This window comes from Aphelocoma coerulescens, chromosome 1A (genome assembly GCF_041296385.1).
Source record: "Aphelocoma coerulescens isolate FSJ_1873_10779 chromosome 1A, UR_Acoe_1.0, whole genome shotgun sequence".
Lineage (NCBI taxonomy): Eukaryota > Metazoa > Chordata > Aves > Passeriformes > Corvidae > Aphelocoma > Aphelocoma coerulescens.
In genome coordinates this window covers 11,697,154-11,710,124 of record NC_091014.1, presented here as the reverse complement: position 1 = coordinate 11,710,124, position 12,971 = coordinate 11,697,154, and the positions used below count along the sequence as shown (strand labels likewise).

Sequence of the window (12,971 nt, the reverse complement as noted above, 5' to 3'; positions counted from 1 at the left end):
GTCCAAGCCTTTGCCTAATATATATTAAGTCTATTACATATTTTTCAGGCAAGTTAATAAATTTATTTAGATTGTTTTCTTCTAAATAAGAGAGATTTTTCACCACTATTGCCTAAATTACTACCCATCTTTACATTTTTACTTTTACTGAACTTATAGAAATTATTCACCCTAGAAACCAGAAGACTAAAATATTGAAGGAAGGGTTATTGTAACAACTTTTCAATTTTATCATCGAAGGTTTGCCTAGATTATGATAAAACCTGCTTTAAATCTCTAGATTTCACGTAGATTTCTTTAAGACAGCTTTTCCACAAATACCTCAATATCTGAATATTTATCTGTATATCTCAAACTCTAAATATTTTGAGCTTCTTCCATTATTTATTTTGATTTTGAAGTAGAAAAGACATCCATTAGAAATTTATCCCCAGAAATCAAGTAAGTGACAGAGCCTGATAACATTGAGCCTCAAGACAACATAAACAATAGCATTAAAAGATCTCTGTGTATATATGTACACATAGATATATATATGTAGAATTGTGGATTTAAATGTATATGTATATAGGACTTCTACAGACATATAAGATCAGCAAAGTGAATCTCTTGTTAAAACAAATAAACAAATGGAAGACTGTGTGGAATTGCAGAGATTCACTCTGAGCTTAATACTGGGTGATCACATCCACTGATCACATCCACTGCCAGAAACCTTTGTGTCTTTTTCCTTTCTGTTGATTTTTTGTTGTTGTTCTTGTTTCTCCAGGCCTACATGAGCTGTTGAAATTCCTCACAGCTTTATACTGCAGAAAATATTTCATTTAACAGAAGTCCTCCTATCTAACCAAACTGCATAGGATTAAACTCGACCTGCCAAGGACGGGAGGGAGCGTGCCATGCTGGGGCACAGCTCCTGCCAGACCAGGGTGGCTGGATCACTGGGGAGACAGAAATTAGCAAAAAGGTCACAGAAGATGTTTCAGATCTGAGAAGGCAGCCCCATTTCAGAGGGAGATTTGGGTACCATTAGAGGAGGGAAGAATGCATTCACACCATTGAACGAGAGGCATTTAATTTAAATGTGTAAGTTAGAATGAGCCTCCCCTGACTCCCTGCACAATCAATTCAGGTGGACAGGCATGTCCAGAGGGTGATTCAGAGCAAAGCCTAATTCAACTGTGCTCAATCACCCTCTGGCAGGGCCCCTCTCTCTCCCCTGACACATTAAAAGCCTTGTCTCTTAAGGAAAGCATTTATCTTCCCTGCTGCAAGCTGGGTATTGCTGCCCCTCAGTCCTTCTGATGTACAGTAATAAAGCCCATAGATTAAAGGATTGGATGGATTTGGTAACAAGGCCTTTATGGCACACTTTCAGGCAGGCTAGTAGCTGTGATAGTCTAAAGATAGACAAGACAAAGTCTGTAGACAGGTAAAGCTCAACAGTCAATCTTCTGGGCACACAAGCACTTCTGCAGGTCACCTACTTCAAAAGCAGACAGGCTGAATTTCAACTGGCTTTGGAGACAAGAGAGGAGTCTGTGAAAGGAGCTTAAGCATTTGATAATGTTTTTATTTTCACACAGAGGTTGCTTCTTACTGTTTTGTGAGGGAACACAGAGTCCTTGGAAAACACCATCTCAGTAAATGAGAGAAGCCAGAAAAGAGGTGTCAAGGGGTAGATGTGGGTCACAGTGCCTGGAAAACTCCAAATGAAGTGTCTCAGCTACCCAACTGAAGGGCAAAGACTGACACAGACATAACAAGAGATTAGAAAATAGTTCAATGATTTGGGGCCAGAGGACAAAACATTAAAAATATAATAGAAGGCTAAGGACAACTCTGTCCTTGTTTTTTTTCTGTACGGCCTGAGAATGATAGTGTGTATCTTATTCTTCCTTGCAGGATACTTTTAAAAGTGCATCTCTGAACTATTTTATCTTGGAGAGAGGTGGAAAGTGTCAAACCACACAAATTTTCCTTGTGATGCCAGGCCAAGCTGAATGTTGTTTCAAAATTAGGAAACAGGTCAGTTTTAAACAGTGTTTGAAAAACAACATACAGCTTCATCTGCATTACACATAAAACAAAGACTAAAAGTTCAATCAGGTGTGGGCATGGATGCAAAATAATGAAGTACTATTTTTTTGTCTTAAAAGCAAAGGCATGGACTAAGCAACCTCAGATTCTCAAAATAAAACTTGAACTTACACTGAGGGGGTCTTGGCTTATATTGTTAATATTCAAAGACAGAATATGATCTTTACTCCCCACATAGATCCGATCCTGATCTTCATCCATCAATAATATCCTGTAATCCAGGGGGCTGTGAGATATTCTGTGATACTCAGAGGTCTTAGTTTCTTGCAGCTCTGAAATAGTAAAGACAGTAGCATAGTAAAGCTGTTCACTCATGTTTCTTGCTTTTCAACTGCATTTCTTTCTAGAAAAAGACATCTTTGGACACAAATGGGGTCAGAGAGACAAAAAACCCTCACTGGACACTAGATAATAATACAATGGTTGATGTAAAACAAAATTTCTTTTCCCAGTTTGAATACAATTATTTTGTACATTAAGTAGATAGATGTAGCTCATAGAAATCAGGCAGTGCTGTTATTCATTCATCTAATTAATTCTTATTTTAATGGATATTATTATTTACAGTTTTGGCTTTTAAGGAAGATAATTTATTAAATAAATCAATATGTTCAATACATTTTGAAGTTTACGACTGCAGAAAATCCACAAGATCAATGAAAACTAGAGAAGAACACTTTACTTCCTTTTCCTAACAGGGGACTTCACTAATAATAGGTTTTTATCATTTTCAAGGTCAAATTTTATTTTGTTCTTCAACACCACGCGTGGCTTACTTAAAAGAAAAAGAAAATTATTCAGTCAAGCCTAAATGTGTCTGTTCATTCAGTTGTTTGTTTAGGGGTTTGGACCAAACTAACAGAACTATAGAAGGAGCTCTATTTTTCCACATAAAACTTTCTTCAACAAAGTGAAGTGAAAACATCCTTTGATCTCAGCAGTGCAGGATCAGGCCTGTTACAGGAATAGCATAAGCAACTGCAATATAAGTATTACTTGCTGCCCTCAAGAAAGCTCAGCCTTCTCATCTTTGTTTGGCCAATATATTTTGGCCCCCAGTCAGATTGTTTCACTTTTTCAGTAATAACAGAAGGAATATTTCTCAAAAGCTGAGAGTGGAAAAATAAAACCTTAATAATCAATTTGTCTTTGTTAAAATATTTAACATATAATTATGGTTTCTTTCTTCATGAATATTAGTATTGAATTGTGCTCCCCGTGTCTCTAAAAGGGTGGCAAATACACAGTACCTATGAAAATGAAGCTCTGCTATAATATCTATTCATAAATGTAAGATCTGATCCCACAGTTCTCAGTTGCAAACTTTGTCTGGGACAATATGGCTTGTCACTGTTGCTAAAGGTTTTTTAAAGGCAAAGTCTTTTGCTCATTCATTTCCTATGGAAAACAGTAAATTCCTTATACAAAATTAGCCATCTAAAGATATTGATATTTTATAAAACAAAACTCTCAAAACATAGATATTTCTTGATACGTGCACTATTAAAAAAAAAAAAAAAGTGCCAAAATAAGTGTGCCTAAAATATGCACCTTCTGCAAAACACATATTTACCTGAAAGCAATTTTTTTATTTTGAAAATTACTTGAAGAGCCATTTTTAATAGCAGGCAAAAGTTAAAGTCCTAGGATTCATACCTGTGTAGTAGAGAACTAATGATTGAAAGAACACTTACCAAAATATAATTTGCATTGATAAATACAATACATAACTCCAATTAATTTTTATCATTGTTAAATAGTTTCATAGGAAGATGAAAAATATCCCCAGTTATTGAAAGATAATAGTGTTTTGATTAATTTAGACATGTGACAGCTTTCAGGAGCTGAGTTTCCTACATGCATTTATTTATGGCAATATTAAAAAAAACCCACAAATAGTATTTATCTTGTCCCTCGACAATAGATAAACATACAATCAAGTTTTACAACCTGTGCCTAAAAACTGAAACAGAACTTGTTAAATATATATGAAAATTGTTCACAGTACTTTCAGAAGTCTTTCTTTAGTGCTTGAAAAATCAACCGTTTTACTTCACTTTAAAAAAATCCTCCCTTGCACCTTTTAGCTAGGACTGCCCAAGGCACCTGGGAGACTCACCAGCACAGTGCATTAATGCTCAGTACCTTTGGCCTCTCTGAAATTCTCACAACCAGCCCCAGACACTTGTGCTCATGCCTTTTCCTGGGGCATTATTAATTTTACCATAACATTTGGCAGCTGTAAGGTGAAACTGAATGTTCTCCCAACTGTACATTTGATACACCTGGAAAGCACAGATAAACTGGGAGGGTTTCCCACACAGCACGGGGTAAATGTGAGCACAGTGATTGCACAGTATAATGTCCCTCCTTATTGCCTCACTGACTGACAGAGGTTGACAATGAAAAGCATTATGACTGATGTAAAAGATAATCATGATCATGGTGATTGTTTTTAAACAAGAGACAAAAACGGCAACAGATTTCCTCAACTTTCATTTATCAAAATCCATTATTTTCTTGGAATTTGAACCTCTTTGAAATGGTATTATTCTTACTAAGACTCCTGAAGGGTAATCTGCTTCCATCGAGCTGCTGATGAGGAGAACACCTTATGTCAGGTTACTAGACTATGGAAACTCAACACCATTCACAAGAGGAAGGAAAGCCAAGAAACAAATACTCTCACACTGATTTATTAGTTTTATTTCTTTTAGTGCTGAAGATTACAGCTTATTAGACTTTCTGGGCTACTCAAGCAAGTAGAGAGGGAATTTATAACTAATCAAATTTTATTTTCAGTCAACAAAATTTACCACACCATCACCCAAGAAAATTTTATTTTTTAAAGATGTACTCTCTGTTTGTTGTTGCTTGGAGAAAGCGGTGCCTGCAAGGATGCTGTATGGCCTTTCACTCCCTTTTATCTCCAAGAGTTTTTGTCAAAAAATGAAGTAGACATTTACTGACATTCAGAGGAATTCTATTCCATGCTTTGAGAATTTAACCAAACATTGAAAGCAGTAAGCCCTATATAGAGAATGATGCTGCAGACAGCTCTCTGAATATTAACAATTTTATTTGACAATAAAACAATATACAAGTAAGTTTCATCCTTAATGATACAAAAATAATCTTTGCTCATAGTTTTTCTTTATCAGTTGGTGAATGTTGCCTTTCCTTAGGGATAAAACCAATAACCACTTGATCCCTAGTGTAAGAAATCTGATCTTAGAGGACAGGGTGCTTTAATGAAAAAACAAAAGCTTCAGTGAATTCTCATTCCAGAATTATGCTTGTTATTGAACTACAAATTTTGGAGATCCAAATGACTGGAAGTTTTCTCTGTACACAGTGCACAGCTTACTGACAATTAGACAGTCTAACTTCTACTCTTTAATTATCTCTCTAATACACCACAAACAAAAGGTATTATTTTTAAAAAAGTTGTGTTCTTACAGACGGAGTAACAAAATATTTGTGCTATATCTATTACTGGCATCACAAAAGCCTTTGTAAGAAACCTAAATGAGCATATTTAGGTTTGTTACAAATATTATATTTATGCCAGAACAAAACAATTACAGCTATTAGAGACGGGGAATCCAGGAAGGTGTAGTTATCTCACACAGCCTGTTATACCCAAATTGTCCATAAGGACTGCATAAGGATACAAGAGCTAGATCCATCAGGTAGCCCTCTAAATGTCTTAGTTAATCACTCAGCCTCAACCCTTCATCACTTCTTAATTCAAATTCACTGGTACCACAATGTTAAAAACAGCCTGACTCTCCCAGACTAAGGAATATAATAATCCCTAATATGTAGAGGTAAGACCCTAAGTGACTTCCTTGGTTGACATCTTAAAAAGACGTTTGATGCATCTGTTACTGAAATCTATGGAATTTTTATCAGGATTTTCCCAAAATATAACTTCCTTTTGCAGACCACTTATTACTGAATGTTTAACATAATCAAGAATTATCTTTACATTGCAGGGTCTGGTAAGCTACAGCCATGGTATGCAAGCATCCCTAGCCCAAGTTCAAAGCACTGAATTCATCCACTGATAAACTGAGGATAAACTAGGACATGTGAGAGACTGCATGTAGTCCTGCCTGCACTCTACCATCCCTGGATTTCCAGCCTAGCATGGCTTCTTTGAGCAAGCCTAAGGATGCTCTGTCAAGCTTTTAATTTAGGATGCCCTGTGGAAGAGTGAAAGAAAGAATATGCTTTCCTTCTCTTTCCTGCTGGCATAAGGATTCATTCTCAGAAGGCTGTTTATGGGGAATTTCAGAGCAAAAGCAGAGATTTGGTGTCTTTGCCACAGAAACAAGTAGGAAGTAAAGCACAGCAATCCATTCACACGCAGCACCACAGTGAAGGGCACAAACAACTTTCCAGGAAGATGGGCTACATCTCCCCAGGGAACCTCTGCTGCCCAAATTGGCATGGATTTTATGTAGCCTTAGTGATGTGGATGTCAGCAATACTATGGTGTTTTACTTTACGCTCTCATGGGGTGTGGGGTGCACAAATCACGTGCCTTGTGTACATCTAGCAGTAAGCTCAATGTCAGTCTCTGGTTATGGAGGCTGTAAGACTCTCTTGAGCCTCATTAAGCCTTGAGTTTGTGCCAAAAAATATGCCAGCCCATGCCAAATGTGAAACTGCAATGTAAAATCTCCCCTTCTAGGAATTGGAATGAAGCCAATTTTTTTTTCTTTTTTTTTTTCCTAGAAATAAATACTTAAGTTAAACAGTAACATCAAATGGAAATGGTCCCTTTTTGCCTGCAGGTCATGTTTAAACAGGTGAAAAAGTAGTTTGGACATATAGACACTACGCATAATGCTGCTAGCATTGAATGGAATGGTTATATATTTTAAGAATGTGAGTGAAATCTGAGGTATTTGCAAAGTTACAAAAAATAATTACAAAAAAAACCCAACAACAACAACCAAAAAAACAACAAACCCAAACAAACTAAACAAACTCCAGCCAGAAGAAAATGTCTGTTTTATTTTAGTTTAAATATTTTCCTTTCTACTTTGTATTTACGTATCTCTCTGTTTCATCACTTTTTAGTAGAAATAACTAGAAAAAGATTTAGTTAAGTGGTATCAGATTTCATAAGAATCTAACAATTTTAATTATTGTTTTCTTGGCTTTATTTTTATTTTTTTAGTGTAAAGATATAGAAGAAATAAGTGCATCATTTTTATAGTTTACATGGTGCTTGTGGAAGTAGTCTGCTATAATACTGTGAGTTTGAGGATACAATTGACTACCTCCTCAATGTGTATGGAAAAAGAACAAGTAAAACCTGAATATTTCTTTTTGAAACTTCATAATGAGTCACCTTTGTGCTGTAAATATTCCTTTTCTTTGAAGATATATGTATTGATTCCTTCTACTTAAGGGGTTGAGATAAGGGAGTAGCTAAAGTATTTTGCCCCTGCTTGTGCAGTGTTCAAACTAAAACCCATCCCTCAGCCATTCTCAGGCGAATCCCATCGTGAATGGGGACACAGTCATCTGACCAAAGAGCCATAAGTAGCCAGATGTGCTACTGGTCAGTCCCTTAAGTGCCTTAACCACACAGGGCCCAAAAAGCTCAGATGGACCTTTGACCTTTTCTTTATCTCTCTATTTCTTCTTCATGCATGAGAGTCTTTACTCTTCTCTATAATGCTGTTACAATGAAATCTGGCTTTTTATATAGAAGGTAATAGCTTCATAAGAACTAGACATCACAGATGTGCATACTTGCTTGATTCTGAATCCATCTGAAAGGGGTTTAATTACATTTTCATTAAAAAAAAAGCAAGTTAGAGGGGAGAAAATAGATTTACAAGTGCTCATAAAATCACAGGCTAACTAATTAACAAGATCACTTGAACAAGAGAGAAGAAGGGAGTTCAGATAGTACAGGCTAAAACAGAACCTTCTTTTCGCCCAGAGGTAAAATGTATAATCTGCTAGAAGGAAACTTAATTGCTGCATTTGGAATGAGAGTAAGTAACAAGTAAATGTCAATGATATTTAAATATGATCTGGTTTAAATATACACCTAGAGTACTTGTGGGTGTATTAGCTAAATGAGTTGAGAGTGGAATTTAAACATTACTGGACTGAGATAATGCAGTCTTTTATAAAGGGAAATCAGAGCACCAAGGTGAAGTCTTCGGAGAATCAGGCACAGAGGTGGCTCTAGCATGCCTGAAGAACAATTTGTCACCTTGACCAGCTCAACATATACATTAGGAGCAGTAAAACACTCAATAGCTCTTTGTGAAGGGGACCATGTGTTGATAGGAAAAGACATACCAGTTAACAGTTGACCTTAAGCAGAGCGTTCACATATGTCAGTAAACGTTTTCTTCTTTTCTTTTACAATTTGCAAGACACACAAAACTCCTGGAATCCTGGTAACTTACAGACTTTAAAAAAATCACGATTGATTATTGATTGGCTTTTAACATTGTGCCTTTTAAAAGTTGTACTGAAAGGGTAATTCATGATGGCGTGCTGTTTTATTAAAAGTACTGAAAACTATAACAGAATTTTTCATCTTCTATTTAGTACTTTCAATAAAAAAGGAGGGGCAGATCCTCTGAGGTGTGGGCAGCTGCCAGTTTTGTGCAGAAGGAATGTGCTTTCTAAGTAAAAGCAAACACATGAGAAGAGAAAGCCACTTACTCGTGTGTGGCAAAATGTATTAACATGGCTTTGTGGCACACTTATCAACACAAGACACTCCACAAAGCTCCATGCTTCTTTACTGAAGCTTTACATTATGAAGAACAGATTTTTTTTTGGTTAATTTTCACAGATATTGTCATGTGAAATCATGCCACATTCCACAACAGTAAACCCACTCCAAAACAAAAAGGAAAAATGTGTCAACGTTTTTCATACTGCAGTTACACAGCTATCTTAAGTCTTGCCAAATGTCCCAGTACTGAGATTCCTCCATTGAGCATTATGCAAGACCACCCACACCCTTCAGCCATCCACTCTCACTAGGCTGTAGACAATTCTACGCATAATTTTCAGGTTATTCTTCAATTTACCTCACTGTAAACCTGAATTACTCCTCTGAAGTCTGTGCATTTACTGTGTTTCAGTAAATAACATTAAAAAGTGGGCTTCTTTTATTTTTAATAATTAGTGTGCAGTTATAATTTTATATAAATGCAATTTGTTTTTTTTATTTCAGAAGATGTTACAAATGCTGCCATTCTACAGAACTTTCCAGAAGATATCCTATTTTTCAAATATTACCTTGTCCTTTTCTTCTCGTTATTATCCTGTCCAGGCCTTGTTCTCATTTTTGGTCCCAAAACAAAAGGGACAACTTTGTCAAGTGTAGAGAGCCATAAAGACAGGCCAACTGGGTTTAAGATTACTGCAGCTGAATTATCCATGTCAGATGGGAGCCAGTCTTCTCCAAGCTGTGTGTGTACAACAGCTCTGTGGCATGAAAACTGCTCTCCAAGAGCTTCCTACTTCAAAGTCTGCACAGTTACACAGAGTTTACCCTTTGGCTGCTTTCCAAAAGCCATGGAGAAAGAGGGTCCTTGCCACGCTGCCTGAAGGCTGCAGAAGCTCAGGCTGGGTGCACAGAGCAGCTTTGCCATTGGCACTAGGGACGTTTTTGTTTTTCAGATGCAGGAGAGAGAAGTTTTCGGTTGCCAAGTATGACATTATTTTTGAGACAGAGTAAGAAAAAAAAGCCACACCCGGGGAGAAGTCAGACAGATTCCACATAGTTTTACTTCTTCTGGGAGAAGTATATATTTTCATTGTAACCTCTTGTGTTTTCTCTCTTCTCTTTTTTTCTAGTGGACCACCAATCACACCACTGGAAGGATGGCTGTGCTGCTTCCTGTGATGCTCAGGCACACAGAGAAATGTTCCAAGTAGAGATCAGACTAACTGGACAGCTAAATCCCTGACTGTATGCAGACACTAAAACTTGATCTAAATTTACAGAGAGAGATGAGAAATGGAAGAAAGTGAATTATTGTAATTGTCTGCCTGAAAAATGAATTAAGACTGAAGCTTGTTATAGTCTCCAAGTCAGAATCGGGCAACAACATGAGATTTGGGAGCTGTTCTTACATCTTCATCCCATTTGCCAATGGGCTGGCCACTGGGAGGAGAACAAGGTCTGAGTGGACTTCCCTTTAGTTTTGCATCTCATTCAGGCTATTGTTTTTGCGATAAAAGCAAACCTTTTAAAGCTTAGGTTTAAGTACCGGACTCTCTACTCCCTACAATCTGATGGGTCAGATGATGTCAGCTGAGATATCTTTGAATATTGGGATGGGAGAGAGACTAACAGGGAGAGTATCATTAATGTTGGGTGAAAGGTAGGTTGTTTTACTGGTAGAATTGTCTTTTTCAAATTTATCTTTCTGTTTGGTCTAAGTGTGTATTTTGCAGATGTACTGAGGTAGCCTGTAGACAGTGAAGATATAATTTGCCTTTTGCAAAACTGACAGCTACTGGGGAGTAGTAGTGTGTAGTTTTGAGGTGTTAACAGATCTTCATTGATGTACCAACAACTGTGACATTGAATTCTAGTGAAGAACTATCAAATGCTGCAGAATAATCAACACCTTAAATAATGAAAGTATGATAGTAGTCTCCTAACTTCTTTTCAGACTGAAAAAGCTCTTAACATCGGCTCACATGCAGCCCTTTTCTTTCTGAGCATATTTTCACTAAGCTGCCAAATTACTTGTTACCAGAGCTAATAAAAACTCTTTGAGAAAACGCAGCTCAACCACTGAAAATTTCATTATGGTTTCTGTAATAAAGAACCCACTTCACTGTGGCAAGGCAGAGGAACTCTTCATTATATTCTTTTCTATCCCTCAAAGAGCAACCTCCCCAGAGATTCAGCCAATCTCTGTATGTCTACAATTGGCATTATTGCCCTTGCTGCAGTAATCCTTGCCTTTATTGATGTTACCAACTGTACTGCAACTTTAGCCATGCTACTTTATCCACAGATCTCCTTAAAACATATTGTTCCTATCTTTGCCAGTCACTTCTCACCACTACTCTGTATAAAATAGAGCCACTTAGTATATGCAGGTTTGGTTACAGCTTCATTATTAGTATTATTATTATCATCAATTTAATCAAATTAGGATTAGCTCTCAGGTGAACATCAGGCATAAAGATATCAAACTAAATCCCAGTTCTTAGCTTTTATTCATTCTTCATTAAAATGATGTAAAATTTACCCAGTTCGAGATGAAGAAACTTAGGAAGGCAATATTTCTCATTCAAAAGAATTACAGTAATAAATTTTTTTCAGTTGACTGCTGAACTAAAGGGTAGTATTTTTATACACAAAAAAATTTGAATTCAGGGGGATACTCATAAAAATAGCCAAGTTGCCCATAGCAAAACCAAGCAAACAAGTGTGTGGGATGGTTGGTATCACACACAAATAGATAAACCACTGCTTCCTTTTTTTGGTGTGTTTTCTTGTTTCCCCAGTGTCACTATTTCAATGGAGTGCATATACCTGGTGTCTACATACTCTTGTCTATATATCAGATAATCATCTCTATATACCAAGTCAAGATAGTTAGCAAGCTCTGCTTTACATCTGGGAAGGATAAAAGAAACACTTATTCTCACTCGACTATGTGAGAAAACAAAGCAGCTGGAGGTCAACAAATGGCATCCCCTGCTCAGTGAACCTTCCATGAACCCCCAGTTCAACATGATGCCAGAAGGGTCATTATACTGGAGATAACGAATTTCACCAGAAGAAACAGCCACGCTCGATTCCACTGTCATGCCACAACTGCATTTATCCAAATCTTTTATTGTTATTTCTGTTTATAGAAATTTTAGAATAATATTTCCACGATATTCTTATTTCCTTTTTCCTATATTTGTTGTTCTGTATGCTTTAGTATAGTACCCATTGTACTACCCCTTGTAGCCTAATTTGTGCTCTTGGATTAAATCTTATTTTGCAGCTGCAAGGCCACCCAGCCTTCTCCATTGACAGGAAGCAAGCTGTTTTCTGCATGTGGGTGTTTGGGATGCTTTCTGAAGCCAAGGAAAGTTTGATTTGGGAGAAAAGCAAAGGTCAAGCCTATCCTTAAATGTTTGGGCAGTTGGTTCTTTTTTTACCTTGAAACAGATTTTTCTGGTATATTAAATACATTCACTCCCATTGGAGGAATAGCCATGTGGTTTCATCAGACTGCACATTATATATATTTTTTTTTAATTATTGTTATGACATAACATAACATTAGGGTTATTATGTTCATTGAATACGGGGTTTGGCCACATCCCCCAGAGGACTTCGGTGGTTGGACACAACTGGAAATTATTAATTTCATCATCAGTGTTTTCTGCTTGTGTTGCTACTATCGAGGACTGTTATAAGTACTTTCAAATATTAAATTAATTAAGACTTAGGGTGGTTTTTTTAAAACGTCAACTTTAAAAATATTTCCAAGCATGTGTGCAGTGAAAAATATTTTATTTAAGCTTAATTTGTTTCTGTATGGATTTGGCTCTGTCAGTGCTAGGTGTCATTTATGGGATGTGGCCATCCCTACTCCTGACTCCCTGGGAGCAGGAGTGGTCCAAGCCCGTGGGCAGCCGTGCTCAGCGGGCAGCATGCTTGCTGTTTAAACACACAGAACACAAACATATTTCACTCCTTTTCACACCATGAAGACTGACACAGAGAGTGAATTTAGGAGCACATTCCAGAGCTGCATGCTACCATCAATCTTCAAGTGATCACCAGCTGGTATTTGGGTGCACAATAAAAGACATGTTCAGTGGGTTGAGCATAGCCTGGTGGATTAGAGTCCTCT

At 37.0% G+C, this 12,971-nt stretch overlaps 1 protein-coding gene across 2 annotated transcripts in view; it reads right to left on the bottom strand.

Moving 5' to 3' along the window:
- SEMA3C (semaphorin 3C) overlaps positions 1–12,971 on the bottom strand; it is a 119,448-nt gene that overhangs the window by 50,453 nt on the left and 56,024 nt on the right. For both annotated transcript variants that reach the window (XM_069035610.1, XM_069035617.1), the window contains one exon: positions 2,212–2,372. In XM_069035610.1, the coding sequence (XP_068891711.1) occupies positions 2,212–2,372 (161 nt within the window). The remainder of the gene's footprint in view (positions 1–2,211; positions 2,373–12,971) is intronic.